Source organism: Acomys minous, assembly GCF_964271855.1.
Source record: "Acomys minous genome assembly, chromosome: 8".
Taxonomy (NCBI): domain Eukaryota; kingdom Metazoa; phylum Chordata; class Mammalia; order Rodentia; family Muridae; genus Acomys; species Acomys minous.
Window position 1 is genome coordinate 73164595 of NC_140489.1, and position 17998 is coordinate 73182592.

The 17998-nt window shown below is 42.2% G+C and overlaps 2 protein-coding genes across 6 annotated transcripts; one reads left to right on the forward strand and one right to left on the reverse strand.

Moving 5' to 3' along the window:
* Window positions 1-405: 405 nt before the first annotated feature.
* Window positions 406-16008, reverse strand: LOC311603996 (uncharacterized protein). Of its 5 annotated transcripts, XR_014781354.1 has the most exons (6): window positions 15895-16008; window positions 15645-15762; window positions 13599-13719; window positions 12645-12752; window positions 1434-1546; window positions 567-613 (listed from the first exon to the last, which is right to left on the reverse strand). XR_014781354.1 is itself a non-coding variant. In XM_084793390.1 (5 exons), the coding sequence occupies exons 2-5, from the start codon at window positions 15708-15710 to the stop codon at window positions 1488-1490; spliced, it is 354 nt and encodes a 117-aa protein (XP_084649516.1). In that variant the 5' UTR covers window positions 15711-15762; window positions 15895-16008; the 3' UTR covers window positions 406-1487. The 5 variants fall into 5 exon arrangements, 3 of the variants coding, with proteins under 3 accessions (XP_084649516.1, XP_084649517.1, XP_084649515.1); XM_084793390.1 differs by having other exon boundaries at window positions 406-1546; XM_084793391.1 differs by lacking the exons at window positions 567-613; window positions 1434-1546 and adding an exon at window positions 5255-6063.
* LSMEM1 (leucine rich single-pass membrane protein 1) lies at window positions 2404-16282 on the forward strand. Its single transcript, XM_084793388.1, has 5 exons — window positions 2404-2994; window positions 9838-9969; window positions 11814-11942; window positions 15718-15945; window positions 16158-16282. The coding sequence occupies exons 2-4, from the start codon at window positions 9843-9845 to the stop codon at window positions 15846-15848; spliced, it is 387 nt and encodes a 128-aa protein (XP_084649514.1). The 5' UTR covers window positions 2404-2994; window positions 9838-9842; the 3' UTR covers window positions 15849-15945; window positions 16158-16282.
* Window positions 16283-17998: the final 1716 nt, after the last annotated feature.

Here is a 17998-nt window from a genome sequence, read left to right on the forward strand (position 1 = left end):
GGGACACAGTACCTAATTATCCTCTAGGTACAAAGGGGGGGGGCTAGCAGGGAACCCTAACCCTAACCTCTATCAAATAGATTAGAGGTATCTATGTGTAAAGACATTCTGCAGATGAGGTCAGGCAGAGAGTGGAGGCCCTGCTGGGGAGAGGGAGTCTCCATCTAGAACCCAGCTCAGAAGGGCTATCCAGACCGGGAGGACTGCAAGCTCAAACAGCAGGGTCCTCCAACACTTAATTTCTTGTTTCTCTGTTTCTGCACTAATAGCAGTTTCTTGGTTTACTGTTTTTAAGCATAGGTTAACTGGTAACGATAGGTGAATTTTGATTCAACTCCTCCAAAATAAGCTGGTGTGAGAACTCTTCACTTGTCATTTTACACACACACACACACACACACACACACACACACACACACACACACACTTCTTCCCTAACCAAAGACATTTTTGTAAAACTCAGTGCTTTGTTTATTGATCAGTTCAGATTAATTTCTCTCCCAAGTGTACTGCTGTTTCTTCAGACATCAAAGTTATCCTTTGGATCTATTTTCAAATTGGAGTCCATACTGACCTCTTGTCTTTGTTGATAGTTGGAGTGCTGTGCCTCCAACTAGGAATAAATACAAAAGGCATCAACTATTATAAGGTCTCATCTGCAGGCTAGTTTGATTTGTGAATTTCGGTATAGAAAATCAAGTTCAGAATCAAACACTGGACTATTCAGATTCAGCTTTAGAAGGTTTGCTTTTCTGATTGTGAAGTCTTAAGATTTGAAATGAGTTTGGTTTTTTTGTTTTGTTTTTGGTTTTTTTGTCTTTTGTGCTTAAAATTGGTTACATGGTAGATTCCATGCTTGGTGGGCTGCACAGTCTAGAAGTAAGCTTTTCATATTCCAGTTTACTATTGGAGCTACTGAAATGGCTTTGGCCTTATTTTTCCAATTTCTTCCTTTAGAGACATTTCCTCAACATCATCAGCATACTCTAGCTTGTCTGTGGCGCACGTAAAAAAGCTTGCCTGGATTTAGTTCACATTTAACTCTTATGTCCCAGCTCTGAGCCTCTTTAATTCTACCATGAGGGACATTTGAAAGAAAAAGCCAATAATCCTTGAAAATGTCCCCAGAATAGACAGTTTGTGTGACAATATTCTCTTCTGATTCAAATTTCTTTTTAAGATTTATTTGTACAGTAAGTATTCTGCCTGCATGTGTGCCTGCAGGCCAGGAGAGGGCACCAGATCTCACTATAGATGGTCATGAACCAACATGTGGTTGCTGGGAATTGAACTCAGGATGTTTGGAAGAACAAGACAGTGTTCTTAACCTCTGAGCCCTGATTCAAATTTTGTAACGAAGCATTTTAGATATTCTAGAGACCTGTCACGTTCTGGTTAAGTCATTGTCTAGGATTCTAACTAAAGCTGGTCACCTGACAGGCGTGATGGGCTGGGTTTGGGTGGAGTCAGGTTTCATCTGTGCTGCTTTATCCTCTGGCAATGGAGTTCTTAGGCTCTGTGCTTCCCATTTCTGGAGGACTAACACCTGAGGATTATAGTTAGAAGAGGGGAAAGTGGTCAAAAATGAAGCAGGCACTTATGCAAATGATAGGGGATTTCGTGCAAATTGGGTAGTTTGGAACATTTTGTTTTCTGACCTGCATGACAAAAGGTCATGAGAACAACATCTTTTCTGAGGTTAAGTTTAAGATGTATGACAACACTTCTGATGAAAGTTACCAATTACAGTCTTCTTGATTAATTCTCAGGTTATGGGAGGACCAAAAAAAAAATGCAGTTCCAAAATATAATATAATGTCCCTAAAGAAGACAGTGTAATGGACACTGGAGCACACGGATCTATAATGATCTGACAGTTGTCAAAGGGAAGCAGATAGTAAACAATTGCAAGTCTGTTCCCAGCCCAACTTAGCTGCCTGTGATCTGGCACCTGGGCATGCTCAACAGTGGTTCTCTCTGTAGTGTCTTTTATGTGCACCAGAGGGCAGAAACTGCTCTGCTCCTATGGAAGGGAAACAAGGCTGGTACTCCCAACAGGCAGACGTGCTTAAGCAGAGAAATCATTTCGGAGGCAATGCTGAACTGTACAATCTTTGCACTCACTTTTTGTAGCTAATTGGATGCCTAAGAGTCCCCAGACCTGCTGGGGATCTTTAAAGTCTCCCTAAAGACAAGTGTGGAAGGCTTGCTTGGTCACCAGCCTGGTACCACTGGAGGATGGTGGTCCTTTAGTTGTGAGGCTTGGTGGAAGGCAGGTCAGCATCCCCTTCCTCTCATTGCTCCTCGGCTGCCATGAAGCAAGCCACTTCTTTCTGCTATACCTGCTACCATGTCTTCTCTTGCTCTAATCCTGGACCAGTCTGAAACAGCCAGTAGGCTAGTATAAACCTTTACTCTTTATACAACTGACTCACTTTGGATACCTTGATACAGGAATGGAAATCTAACACACCAGCCACCATGTTAGTTGTGTTATCACAACCAGGCTCTCTGCAGCTCTCCGGTTGGTCGGGAGTGCCTGCCCGCCAGCTGTCACAGTGGCAGCTCCTGCCTACTGCAGGTTATTTATACACAGGAGCACACCACAGCAGGAGTGCTAGGAATGTGCTGTCAGCGGATGCAGCCACTTCCACCGAATAAGGACTTTTAACTTCATCTTAGTAAGAACCACATCAGTTATCAGCTGAAGCAAGACTTGGTGGTTTGTTGTTTTAAAGCAAAGTTTCAGCAATGCATATCTACAACTCGTAGACACTATAAGGGAAGCCGATGCAGGGAATCTTGCATTGCTTGGCTAAATTAACAGTAAATAATAGACCACCAATTATGTGCAGGGTTTATGGACTGCATGTGAGTCCTTTGGAGCAGCAAGAGGATCAAGAACATACTACAGAACTGGTAGAAAGTTTTGCTGTAGTTGCTCCTGAGTAGTTGCCTTTTCCAGGTAGCTGAGTAGTCCAAGCTCACTGTTTTGTAAGTAATTTGCATGCTCTTCCTACTGAGACTGAATGTTGCTGCTGGAGTCCCTGGGGTTTTCATTGCATGTGTTCCACGCCTTTTGACTTCTCACAGAAAAGGTGCATACTTGGTTTTGAAAATGACTTCCCGACTCTGAAGAAAGAACTCTGTAGTGCTATTAACAAATGACCTTAGGATATCGAGTCTCTTCTTGGTAACTTGCTATCCCTCCTCTGAGTGCCATCAGGCCTCCCCATCCAGGGGACATGGTCAGAAAAGGGGCACCAGAGTTCGTGTGAGAGTCAGATCTCACTCTCCACTCAACGGTGGAGAATATCGTGTTCATCGGCTAGGTCTTGGTAGGGGTTCGAAGTTTACTGCCTATATTCTCCTTGGCTGATGCTAAGAGCATATATAGGGGGAGGAGGTCTCCCTCAATCACAGACATTGGGGAGGGGAGAAGGGGGGAAGTGGGAGGGAGGGAAGAATGGGAGGAAACAGGGGAAGGGCTAACAATTGAGATGTAAAAAAAGAAAAAAATAAGAAAATTTAAAAAAATATGCACACACACACACACACACACACACACACACACACACACACACACACACACACACACACACACACCCCAAACCAAACCAAGCCAAAACAAAACAAAAAACCCAAAAACAAATGACCATGACTCACTCAAGGAAGCACTCTAGTGAGCTTTGAATTCAGCCTGAATTGTAAACAGTTCTGAGTCTGTAGCATGCCATGTGGTGTGAGCTATTTTTCTGCTTTGAGACCAGTGCCTGTGGGGAGTGGGGGGGGGGCGCGAGGAAGGGAGTACAATGATTTTTTTTTTCTAGTGGTAGAAAATCAAGCAATTATTAATGACAAAGGGCTCTGCTGTCAGTAGTGATCAAGAGCACAGGAAAATGAGATCACTTACGTGTCTAACTCTAGGGTTAGATAGGATTCCATGAACAGGATGCTGCCTTGGCCACTGGTGAGTCAGCAGGTCTGCACAGCAGAGTGGGGCAGGAGGACCAAGTTAGGGCAACACAGAATGGCTAGTGACACTCCGCACCAGCCTTGGTGGTTGCTCCCAGATGCCCTCCTTTCAGCTGCCAAAGATAGCAGCCACTGGCATCAACAGCTGTGGGTTCTGATTCTCAAGACATGTGACCTTGGATCCATTTACCAGCAGAGCCACTGGCAAGCCACCTGCAGGCTTTCAGAGGCCATGAGTCACACTGTCTGTTTTCTCTACTAGTTTGTTTTTCTTTTCAACATGCTGCAATACTGAAAAGGTATATTGAAAACCATCTATGGGCTTTGTGAACTCACTGAGGTTCTCTTTCAGAGGACTCCGTTATTTGCTTGGTTTATCTTCTATATAAGAAAAAAAACTTTAACAAATTTTATGACAGATTTTATTTTAAATTATGTGGGGGATGGGCAGGGAGGGGCATGGTCATGCCACAACACTTGTGGAGGTCAGAGGACAAGTCGCAGGAGTCGGTTCTTATTGAACGAAGTAAAGAAGATTGAGTTCAGGCTGCCAGGCTTAGTGCCGTATCTCTATCCCTTCGATTTCTTGGCATCACCTTCTTAGTCTGTGGCAAGGCTGGCAAAGCTCTAGAGCTGGACCACTACTTTGAAGACAGGACTTGTTAGCAATGACTTTTCTAGCTAGTCCTTTACTTTGTACATAGTTTCTTTCCTTCTCTTTTCTTTTTCTAACTAACAGCAGTGACATTCCTGAGGGCGAAACGGAAGCTCAAGGCTATTAAGTCAGATTCAGAAGTCAACTGTGTCTCAGTTACCATGCCCAAAATAGAAGCTGTGTTTGCAGCAATGACCTTGCCACGTGATGCTTACAACTCCCCCCCCCCCAACTCCCTGGTTCAAAAAGAAGTGTTTGGGATAGTAACGTATAAGAGACAATGAAACAGAAAGCACTTCTAGAAAAATTATTAGAGCCTAGGTATCCAACACTGTGAGGGCGGGGCTTATCTTCTGAGGGCTGAGGTTTGCTCTAAAGTGCTTTCACTCACTGTACTGCTGTTTTTGCTTTTAATTGTGTTGCATCAAGTCATTCTCTTAAGACTGCATCAAGCACTATATTTGAGATTCAATATTTTCAGTATTTAAAGTGCTTTGTAATGTTTCAAAACACACAGGGAATTGTACCTTCTTCCTAATTAAAAAGAAATCCTGGAAACACAGGCTTTGAATTTATGAAAAACAACAAACAAACAAAAACATATCAGCACCATCACCACTAAAGTGCAATGCATGGCTTTCTGACCTTAGAGTGTTTCTTAGTTAGGGATTTACAAATATGTTTTGCATATGTACCATTAAATTGTTAAGTGCCACTGGGAAATCACTGGGTTTTGGTTGTTTTAAAGACTTATTTTTACTTTCAGTCATATGCCTGTGTGCGCATGCATGTGTAAGCCATGTGTATGTAGATGTGCTCACAGAGGCCTGAGTAGGAGGTCGGATCTCCTGGAGCTGGAGCTGAAGGTGGTCGTGAACTGCCTGATGGGCTAGGGACCAAACTGATGAGCCATTTCTCCAGTCTGAGCCTTTCGATTTTGTTGTTTTGTTTTGTTGTTTTTTGAGACAGGATTTCTCTGTATAGCTTTGGCTGCCCTGGACTTGCTTTGTAGACCAGGCTGGCCTCAAACTCACAGAGATCCACCTGTCTCTGCCTCCCAAGTGCTGGGATTAAAGGCATGTGCCACCACCGCCCAGCTTTAAAAAAAGTCAAATAAAATCCAAAAGATTGTGAGATTAGTGGCAATAGAATAGTTTATTATTTTTTGTTTTCTGCTGTGGATTTTCCTTTAACAAGCGTGCATGGGTTTAGAGAAGGAGAAAGACAGACTCCAATCCCAAAGCCAGCTTTAATTTTTTATTGAATTGGGACCACAAAAGTCCACTGCCTCTTACGTCTGTACAGGGCATCGATACCACTTGGTTAATTTATTCTTTTCTTGGGACGTTTTCTCTTGATTATCCGTCCTTTTGCTTCAGATGTTTCATTTGTCCAGCAGGCTCTCGATTCCCTGGCTGGATGCTGTTATTCTCCTGGAAAGATAAAAACAAAACCCTGCCCAACCCTAATTCCGGAGGCTTCCTTTTTTGACAGATTATAGCTTTCCTAGGTGAAAAAAAATTTTTTTTTGCAACAGAAAAATTATTATCTTTCAATTGAATTTTAAAAATTCTTTTGAAAAATTGAAACTAAATATACCCTAGTATGTATGGATAAAAATACTTATATTCTATTTATATATAAATTCAAGGTTTAAGTGTATTTATTTTTAGATCACAAAGGACATTCACTTTGAAATTCAGCCTGCCTTTTGCAAATGGCTTTTAAATTCATATTATTGCAGTTCTTATGTGCCTGCTTCTGCCTCCCATGTGCTGGGATTAACAGTGTGAACCACTGCCTGGTTATGGATTCCTTATAATGGTTATCCTCATAGGGTTGTCCTGGTTTAATTTGATTCTTCATTTCTCTTTATTTTTTAGTGTTGGGGTAAACTTTCAGGTTTTATCATTTTAGATGATTTATTCTGAATTTGTTCCCTGGAAAAATCTAATGTCCTAGTCTTAATTAAGCACAATGCCAATTTGTCCATTACTTCATTATTTCCAGATGTTTTGTTTGTTTTGCCTATATGAGCTATGTAAAGCTTTATGTTTTTGTTAAGTTTTGCCATTTCCATTCATGGCCTCCCTGACCAAATATCTTTGCCATTTATCTGGCTGTTAGTGGTTTTCCGTTTTGATAGCCATATAGCTATCCCATTGCACATGTACCATGAATTGGAGAAAACAGACATTTTCCTTTTGCTCTCCTGGTTGTTTGTGTGAGAGCCAACAGTGCTATACTGATTCTGTGGTTCCTTCCTCAGTACTGGCCATTTCAGGCCGTTTCATCCTCCAGTCTATAGGCGGCCACTTTCCATTAGTCACAGTTGATCAGTGGTTGGTGAACTGTCAATAAACCATGTGTTGGTCAAATATGAGCATTGTGTTGGTCACCACAGTTACGTAGGTTCTTCTTTTGGGAGAGAAGTGAGCAGTTTAGGGATGGAGATTATAGGCAACTGAGCTATTTTCTCAGTGCAGGAAGGCACAGATACCTTTGCTACCACATCCTCTCACAAAGGAATTCAGATGAATACCATTTCCACTGTAGTACCTTTCCTTCTGTGGCTAAGCCTGAGAAGGACTCTGCCTTTGGATGGATCCAGTCCATCATTGTAAGAGGACCTTTATGACCATAGGGTGGTTGGTAATGACTGAGTATAAGGTTCTCCATGCCTTGTAAAATGTCCAGATTGCTTTCTCAAAGAAATAATATTTATTCTCTGTATATGGAAAGCATTTGAAATAGATGCCAACAGGAAAATGTTTGTGGACTTCTTTTTGCTTTATAAAGAGTCCCCAGTGGCCGTTTCACCAGTGAATATGATATCCATAATTAGGGTATCATCTGGTTCAGTATTTGTCAGGGTTATACACATAGAGATGAGCTTACCGACAGTCTCAGAAGCTGTTTTTTGCTCCTGTCACCACTGGAAATTAGTTCCCTTTCTAGTAACCCTGTAGAGGGTTTTTATAACAGCCTTTAAATATGGTATATGATTCCTCTGATGTGCAAACATACCAATTAGAAGCTGTTTCTGATTTTTGTGCCTGGGTGGTGAGATTAAAGGTGTGTGCTGCCATTACTTTGTTCACTGAAACTCTAGAATTTAGAAAAGGCATGGGCTGCTACTACCTTGCTCAAATATTTTATCTGAGGTCCAAATCACGCCAACTCCAAGAGATTTAGAAAACAAGTTTGAACTATAGTAACCCTTTGAATTTACTTAAAACATTTTTGAATCACTTACCTGTGTTTTTAATACTAAACAACAAAATATATCCTTTTTATTTAAGAAGAAAACTCAAAAGCTCTTATCTAAGATGGCACTTCATTTTGTTGTCATGGCCTTAGCTTCCTCTACACATCATACTTACCATTGTAACTGAGGACCAGTTTCTAATATTGCTGTTGCCAAATCTTTCCAGTCTTGGGGGAGAATTCTGCTCTGAGTTGCCCATGGATTTAGTATCAGCTTCACATAGGATGAATACACACTATATATAACAATTACTTCCTTAAATCTTAAACCTATAGGATTCCATTTAACTACTTTACAACCTTGGGGTTGCCTACTGTCTCCTGGTGGGTCTTGTATATTAACTGGTTAGACTAAGGCTGTTTTCTAAGAATCTTGGACCACTCCTCTTCAGTTTCATCGTGAGGTGGCATGTTAGGTTCTTGTCTAAATCCCTCTGTCCGTGTCTGAGTATTTTTTCTCATTTTTATTTATAAGTTTCTTTAATTTTTCTTCTAAAGCTTGTGTCTTATCAATTCGCTTTTTGTATTTTTCTGTTTCCTATATCTATAAAGCTTTTTTCTTTGAGAAGGCACAGAAATCCACTATGATTATTAAAGACAGAATATGAAATACCAAAATGATAATCAAAATCGGTATGAGCCAACTTCAGTTAAGTCATTTATCTTTTCATTTTCTTCTGTTTCCAAACCATCTAAGGTAGGGTCCTAACACCTTGTATTATGGTATTTCCCATCCTTTACTCTCCTGAGGACTTCCAAGTGACTTACCAAATCTGATGGTCCTCAGTTTGTCCGCAGCTGGTATGATTTCTCTGTGTTCGTTGTGCCATGTGTTAGAGCACCAAATGTTATTTTTAACAAAATCTCAAGTGTTTGGTTTCAATTTTGCCGATAAAGACTCGGGAGCCAGATGCTGGGGTGAAAGCCTGCTAGCTCAGAGAGGCAGAGAAAGTGCCCAGCTGACCTTCCTTCTCAGCTGACATCCCAAAAGGCAAAGCAAAGCTTCTTCTTCACGCTGTCTCAAAACCCCTCAAAACTGAATGTTACTCCCTTCTACTTCCTGTGTGTCTCCTTATCTGTTGTCCTGACTTCCTCTTACTCTCTCTGATTTTTTTTTTCTTATGTTCACTTCTTGTCGACTAGTTGCTTGCTCTACCTCTTGACCTTTAGTTAATCCTGTTTAAAATATTCAAGCAGGAAGCTCTTGGATTAAATGTGTGTGCTAGGGCTAGGTCACACCACAACTAGAAACAGGTTTTTCCAGGAAACAACACAATCTCGGGGTTCACAGTATGATCAAATATCTTAAGAAGGTCTCATGCTTACCTATTGGCTTGTCTGTCTGTCTTTATGGTCACTTTTTGATTAGCTCATTTGTCTTTATAAATCAGTAGTGTTTTTGTTCAAATGATCGGAAGCATATTAAACTAGGGACCATGTAATAAGAGAGAAACAAGACGCAATTGTGAAACAAAAAACACACTCATGGAAAGGAAGAAGTGGGAAAGTGGCAGGGAATGGAGGTGCCTTTAGTCCCAGCACTCGGGAGGCAGAGACAGAGGCAGAGGCAGGCAGATCATTGTGAATTCATGGCCAGCCCAGTCTGCAAAGCAAGTCCAGGACAGCCAGGCCTACACAGAGAAACCCTGTCTACAAAAACCAAAACCAAAAACAATAAACAAACAAACAAACAAACAAAAGTGGGAAAGCTGAGGAGGGAAAAGAATGAATGCATGTTAAGTGCACATTTGACTCTGGCAACCAGAGGCAAAGGACCACCCACTGCATTTTCTAACCAGGGAAATGCTTTCTCCTAGACACAGCCTTTTTAGCCCCAAGCCCAGCATTTGTGGGTGGCAGCTTACATGGCTGCCCTCGTGCTCTTTGGTTTGTGCTCCTCAGCCGAGTTGGTTGTTCCTAATGTTGCCATTTTCTTCCAGGGACAATGACTCATTTCTCCCAGGATGCTGGATCTCATGGCATCCACGAAGAAGGAAAACTCTATGTTGTAGATTCCATAAATGACTTAAACAAACTCAGTCTCTGTCCGACAGAATCACAACATCTATTCTGTATGTATGATCCTGGAAGCATGGCTTTGGGACTTCCTAAAAACATCAAGGGTGTGGTGGATGTGTTTGAGGTCGGGGTGGGGGGGTGGGGGGATGGGGGGGTGGGGGGGAGCATCAGCAATCACTGGGCACCGGAAATGTTTGTTTTAAAGATTACTTATTTATTATTATGTATACATGTGCTCCTGCAGGCCAGAAGAGGGCATCAGATCACATTACAGATGGTTATGAGTCACCATATGGGTGCTGCGAATTGAACTCTGGAAGAGCAGACAGTGTTCTTAACCTCTGAGCCATCTCTCCAGCCCCTGGAAATGTTGTTTATCATTAAGAAGTTTTTGTTTTATGCTCCCAATCCTTCAAAGGATTATTCACTTTCTTGGCAAGATCTGAACTCATCAAAGTTCCTGAGAGAAGTTAGACATAGTGGCCCATGCTTGTATTTCCAACACTTGGAAGGGTGAGGCAGGAGAATCACAAATTTAAGGTCAGCCTGGGCTATAATGGGTAGCCTGGCCTATAATGGGTAGCCTGGCTGCAGAGTAAGAGCCTGCCTCACATCCTGCTTTTCCCCTTAAAACTGCTGGGGAAGAATAATACAGTGGTTTTGTTACTGAGCAGGGCAGAGGCTACAGTGCAGTCCCCTGGGGCTTGCTCAGTCCCTCTTGGTGACTACAGTTATCTCATTCTAATCTCTGCTTCCCAGGGTTCTTGTTTTTAATCCGAGATTGCTGAGAAAAATGCTTAACACATTTATCAGCTTTTTTTTTTTTTTTTTTAAATCATTAAAATCCTATTGTGCAAAATGTCAACTTCATTCTCTACTTTCAAATCACGAATTGTCCAATTAAAATGTTAGAAAGGACATGAGAGCAAAACAAAACAAAACAAAATCTGAATACAAAGTGTATCTTGCTCTCAGGGTTAGAATCCAGGCCTCCTTTCAGATCCCTGGTGCCCATCGTTTCTAGCTTAACTGATGACTGCTCAAACACAGGTGTGAGTGGCCCACTTGCTATTTGCTTCACTCACACTCTAAACTTATCGTCCAGTGTTATAACCACCATCCCCAATCTCGACTTTGCTGAGTTCTTCCTTTTGTCTTTGTTTTTAATGGGTTCAGGTCCTTGCCCGTTTTTAGTGCAGTCAGTCTGGATACACAGTAGGTGTTGGTGTCTGCTGTGTGGTGGCTCGGATGAGGAAGCAGAAGCAGTTGACAGGATGGAATGTGGCATGTTCTTGACTAAAAAATCAAGCAGTACAAGGTGTAGGGCCAGTTCAGAGGAGAGGAGAATGTAAAGTGGAATGGAGAAGTCTCCCTACCCTGAGCTTCACAGCTCTTATTCAAGTTTATCTGAGCCTTATTAGGCACCTAAGAGTTACAAAGTAGCTAATGAGAGGCCATTCCCAGCACAAAGCATTGCTAAGAGCAGAGCTGTCTTGGAAATAGCTTTAAGAAATCAAAATACCCCAGGGGTTCTTTTGTCTAAATGGACATAGACCTAAGTGATTATTTTGATGATAAAAGGAATTTCCTAGGATACACCACACCGATTTTGGTGGTCCACACAGAGAAGGCATCCCATACCTAGCTCTGTTTAGATCACTTAGGAGACGGCAAGTAGAGCCTCCATCAATTTTCCATTCCAAAGAATAATTTACTCCCCTCAACTCCATAGTTAATGGTCTTTAAATAACCTTCTGAACAGGTTCAAGGACATAGCTCAGAGGCACCCTTAATGTAGAAGCCACTTTCCAGGGCTATCCAGGGAAATGAGTATGTCCATCACATCTCTGCGAGGTGAGGAGATGCTGTCACTTTGTCTCCTCTTGCCTCCTATTAGCTTTAGAGGAGAAAATCCCAAATGCTGGCCCAACCCCAGGGAACGGAAGCCGGGGCCTGTTCTTTGTGGGTCTGCTTCTGGTGTTGACAGTCAGCCTGGCTCTGGTCTTCTTTGCCATCTTCCTAATAAGTAAGTATGACCTGCAGGTTTGTCTTTACATGCGTGTGCGGCCTTCAGAGCTGGCATCATAGCTGTCGCTTCTGGAGTGAGCTAGCATTTTCTAGTCATCAGAATTCCCAGGAGAAGCCAGGGTGAGAGCCAGTGTCTTAAAGGCATCTTGTTGCTCCTGGATGAGGTCCTTGGGCACAAGTCCGCAGCATGCTCCCACAGTGCTAGATTACATTTTTTTCTATATATTTGTTTCTGGCACCTGACAGGATCTTACTACATAGCCCAGGCCAGGCTGGTCTTGACTTTGAGATTCTCCCAAGTTCTGAGATTATAAGCACGCTCCAGCATGCCTGCCTGCCTGCCTTGCCGTTAGCAATTTTAAATAAGAAACATAGCTTCCTGTCTTTGCAATGCTTCTTAGTTAAGTTATTTAGGAGCAGAGGAGGTGGAGGTGTTGAAGATAAGATGACTCCTTTGAGCGTCTGAGGCTGTGCTTGCGAAGGGGTGTTGTGTGACAGTTCTTGTAGAGACATGAAAAAAGTACGCCCACTCACCCCACCCAGATAGACCAAAAGGAATGACTGTGCTCAAGTCCAGCCTGGTGAACCAATGAGTTTTTTGGGATTATTTATACTACCATGCGTTAAAGATGTATTAGTTACTTTTCTGTTACCGTGATAACAGAGGCAACCTAAAGAAAAGGGAGTTCATTTGGCTTACGGCTTCGGAGGGGTAACAGTCCATGAGACCGGAGAGGCATGGCAGCAAGCAACAGGCATGGATGGTGGCTGGAGCAGGAATCAGAGAGAGCGCATCTTTCACCACAAACTGCAGATGTGACAAGGATATAAAATCTCACCACCCATCTGCCATGGTGCACCACCGCCTCTAATAAGGCTCCACCATGTAAACCTCTCCACACCATACCACTAACACACCACAGGTGTTCAAAACTGTGAGCCAAGCAGGAGTACCACAAAGGCAGTTTGCTTCACCAGGAAGTCCATGGTGGCTCCTTGACAGAGCTGCATCCTCGGAACTTCTTATATGACTTCCACCAGACAGTCCTTTCCCTAGTGTTTGTTCACTGATACCCCGCCCTGCCCGCCCCCTTTCAGGGAGGAGCCTTCAGTCTGCTCAGTTTCCTGAGCCTTGAATGTCTTGAGCCTTCCTCTTCCATCCAGAAAGGAATGTTTCAATTTGGAGCAAACAGCTGCATAATATCTACCCCCTCCTCCAGCCACCCCCTTCTTCTTCCTCTCCTTCTCCAGCTGTTGCTGTTTCTGCCCCTCTTTTAAAATCTTTTGTGTGTGTGTGTGCACGCACACAGATGCCCTTGGAGGGTAGAAGAAAGCAACTGAATTCTCTGAAATGGGAGTTAGGGAAGGCACAACGTGAGTGTTGGGAACGGAACTCTGGTCCTCTGCAAGAATAGTAATTGCTCTTAACCACTGGGCATCTTTCCAGCCTCCAAGGTCTTCTTTTTTTTGGGGGGGGGTAGGGTGGGACGGGTTGAGACAGAGTTTCTCTGTGTAACCATGCCTGTCCTGGAACTCTCTCTGTAGATCAGGCTAGCCTCAAACTCACAGCTATTTACCTGTCTCTGCCTCCTGAGGAGTACTGGATTTAAAGGTGTGTGCCACCACCACCCAACATTTTTTTTTAAGTTCTTACATTTCTTTTTTCTTTCTTCTTCTTCTTCTTCTTCTTCTTCTTCTTCTTCTTCTTCTTCTTCTTCTTCTTCTTCTTTTTCTTCTTCTTCTAAATATCTCCTCTTCTGTGATGTTTTATGTGCCTTGGAACGGGATAACAGTATTTTATTCATGTCTCCCCAGGAGAAGCCACAGAACAAGGAATGGTGTTTAATTGACCTCCCCCCCTTGCCTAATTATGTCCCTTTCCACCTAGAAACAGGTGAATTATCTTTGCAATAAATGCAAACTTGTAGCTAGCTATTGATGTCAGCCATTGAACCCACAGGGCCAAAAGAGAAAATAGGTTCTTATTCTAAAATGTTAGCCCAAACTGAATGATCTGCCTGGTAACCTGCCGTGCCTAAATGCAGGTTCAGACCACTTAAATGAGCAAGGTATTTTAAATATGTCTACAGACAATTGAGCAATCTAAAGGAATCCTCTCTTCTATAGGACAAGTGGAAGGATAAATAACAGTTAGAAGTGTCATATGCGGGGTGTGTAGCCCTAGGTACCATGCACTGAATACCTGATGGGTGATGGAAGGTCAAAAACTTTCCAATAGCTATGTAAGAGAGGATCTAAAAAAATATTTTTATATAATACTGAGGAGTGAACCTAGGGCTTTGTGCATATTATGCAACTTTTCTTCCACAAAAATGGATTGCTAGCACTCTTTTTACTTTTTATTTCAAGACATGCACTCACCAGATTGCCTTAAACTTATTGAGTCTCAGCTGGGCATGGTGGCGCACGCCTATAATCCTAGCACTTGGGAGGCAGACGTAGGTGGATTGCTGTGAGTTCGAGGCCAGCCTAGTCTACACAGGGAGTCCAGGACAGCCAAGGCTAAATGGAGAAACCCTGTCTTGAAAAACCAAAACCAAACCAAACCAAACCAAACCAACCAACCAACCAAACAAACAAAAACAAAAAACAAACCCCAAACCCCAAAACCTCCCAAAAAACAAAAACAAAAACAACATAAAAAATCCCAAACCAAACCAACCCAAATAGCAGCAGCAGCAGCAGCAACAACAACAACCAAACGTAAAACTCACTGAGTCTCGCAGTTAGGCTGAGGAATTTGCAATCCTCCTCCCTCAACCTTCTGAGTAGTTGGAATTATAGGACTACATTACCAAGCCTAACTAAGTTCTATCATTATCTCGAGTTTACTGTTAATGAAAATGAAGCCTCATATGCTCAAGGTGATGCAGCTAATAAGTACAATTCAGGACTCAGAGATACTGACATGGACGTGAATGTCACTGCCTCTATTTTTATGGTGTTTTTTTGGGGGCGCTGGGGAAGCATTCAAGACAGGGTTTCTCTGTGTAGCACTTTCTGTCCTTGACTCACTTTGTAGACCAGGCTGGCCTTGAACTCACAGAGATCCGCTGGCTACTACCTCCAGTGTGCTGGGAATAAAGGTGTGCACCACCACCACCCGCTGGTCTCTATTTTTAAGAAGACTCATTTTCCTGTTTTATTTTATGTGTCTGAATGTCTTGCATGCACAGGTGTTTTATATTGAGGACAGGATCATATTGAGTAAGAAAAGGAAAAACGAGGGGAGGAAATAAGAATCTTTATGCTAAATGGGATGGCACACATTTGAAATCTCAAAGCTTGGCAGACAGAGACGGAACGTGAGTTTAAAGTCAACCTGAGACTCATGATGACCCTGCACCCCCTTCCCCCCAAAAAGGCACCCTGGGCCAGTACATATTAATCGTGTGTGTGTGTGTGTGTGTGTGTGTGTGTGTGTGTGTGTGTGTGTTGGAGCCCAGAGAATATCATTTTCCAGATAAAGAGGGAAAGCCATGTGACAATCACTCCTGAGGAACTAATCAGACACACTACCAACCCATGACACATCATTCTCAGCAGAATCTTAGGGCATGGCCTGGGGTGGTCAAGCCTGGCACTAGGAGGTTGTAGCACAGTTTACTAGTAGGCAGCTCTTCAGTTTCTCTCTGGGCTTCTGGCATGATGGAGATTTGCCAAGGATGCTTCTCAGTACCTTAGTTGTGTATCCGCACAGGGCTGGTTCTCTCTGCTGGTTCCCTTGTAACAGCCTGCTTTCCATTTTTAAGTTCAAACAGGAAACAAGATGGACGACATGTCACGAAGATTGACAGCTGAGGGAAAAGACATAGATGATCTTAAGAAAATCAACAACATGATCGTAAAGCGACTCAACCAACTGGACTCTGGACAGAACTGAAAGAAATTTTTTCGCCCTGGAGTGGTCACGGATCCCTGAAGCTTGCCTCAAGTTCACTAGGTTAAGGACTGACAAAGCGAGGTTCTTCAGGCCGCAGGTGCGATTTCTTACACCCGCTGGTTCAAGGGTGGGAATAGCTCCAAGACAAAGAGTGTAGAGACAGCAGCTAAGGAAGGGGGTGACCTTAATTCAGCCTCGTTGACTGCTAACTGGGGGCGTCAGCTTTGGTGGGGTTCAGGTGGTGGGTGGCTAGCATGGAGAGGAATCAACCGCGTGAGAACTTAACTCTTTACATGCAACTATGTTTAGAGAATGAACTTGATTTTAGAAGACCTTCAACGTTCCAGTGAGGTCTGTGATGCCTCAGGCACCTGTACAGATTGATGCACAAGCCTATAGAATCCACGGAACTGTCTGCGTTGAAGTGAACCAGTAGCACGCGTTCTTCTATTCGGGCAACACACCTTGACAGCAGCCGCCGAGCGCTGTTGTCCGGTGATGGCTGGACAAAACACGGGCAGCCATAAAGAGCGCGCAGTGAAGCCGAGGGACAAAAAAGAAAACCCGCTATAATTCTACTCCTGTCTCCTGAGCGCCCGCTTTGTGAAAATCTTCTGACTCTAGAGATGCTCCCATGCACATGTGGAAAAAAACCAATTATGTCTGTTTAATATATAATCTATAAGTCCTGCTAGCCTCATCATAAAACAAAACAAAACAAAACAAAACAAAACAAACAAACAAAATCCTTTGGGGCCCTGCTCATGGCTTTGGAAGAAACTGGCTAGGTTTGTGTGGTCTTTGCTAAATTAGAGTAGAAAATTGTGTATCTGGAAGCTCTCTTGTTTTAGCACACAGACTAAGGTGTGCTGTATATGACAAGGTTGAGGCAAAAATAAATGAGTTTAAAAGCATGAGCTTTTATTTAATTAAAACACTGTTGTGAGTCATTGTAAGAATGGATTAATCTTTTTTGTCATGTTGGTTTCTTCAAAACATTTGAGTTTACTCAAAATGAAACAGGTGCAAAATACATTTTGAATAAACACGAAGATGTTTACTTCGATTATTTATTTATTTTCCCCCAAAAATATTTATACTGCATGCTATTTTCTTAAAATTTATCAATATCACACAGAACATTAAAAATATAAAATTTGTGTTAACTGGAAAAGTCTTATTTATCTGTTATGGTGAACCTGTTGTCATAAGTAGTTATTATAAAATTGTTTTAAAAACTAGACAATCTGATGCAACAACTCCAAGAAAATACTAATTTCTTTCTGCTTGCTCTAGTGCCTTTAAAAAATCTTAGTGCACATTTTTATGCTCAGTAAGAAACTTTTATCCAAAACATTGTGAGTTTTACAATGTGAAGCATTTAAGATTCATTTTTTTTTCTAAAAAAAAAAAAGTGAGTTCTAGGGATCAAACTTAGTCTTTTTCTCTAGCACCTGAAATCATTTTATTCTTTTTTAAAAAGTCCTGCTTATATTGTACAGATGGAGGCATGGACCAGTCTGGCATTCACAGTCTAAAAAATACCACAGCTTGTAGCATTGTATTCACAAAACTTCTATTAGCTTCCTAAAAGTTTTGTTGGGGATAGCGAGGTAGCTCAGCAGACAAAGACACTTACCAAACCTGATGACCCGAATTGAATTCCTAGAACCCAAATGGGGCATGGGGGGTGGGCGACCGATTCTTATAAGCTGCTTTATGACTTTCATGGGCTCATGTAAGCATTTATAAAGAAACAGATAGACAGACAGACACACACACACACACACACATATACACACACACACACACAAACACACATACACACATGCTATTATTTCTAAAACTGTATTGGCTGGTTACATGACAGCAGCAAAACACTGCAGGTAAGGACACGGGACTGGTAAGTCAACTTCCTGATTCAAGTCCTGGGGTCACTGCTGACTGACTTTGGGATTAGTAAAATTGGATGCATATAAAATTTGTTTATAGTATTATTGCCAGGCTTACGAGAGGTGACAAATGTGAAGGAATTGAAAGTGTTTGAAACAAAGTAAGTACTCATTGAATACTAGTTAGTGTTGCAGCTATTATTGTTAAAGTAACCAACATGGCACTATGGAAATAAACTGATGTGTTTGAACATAGTG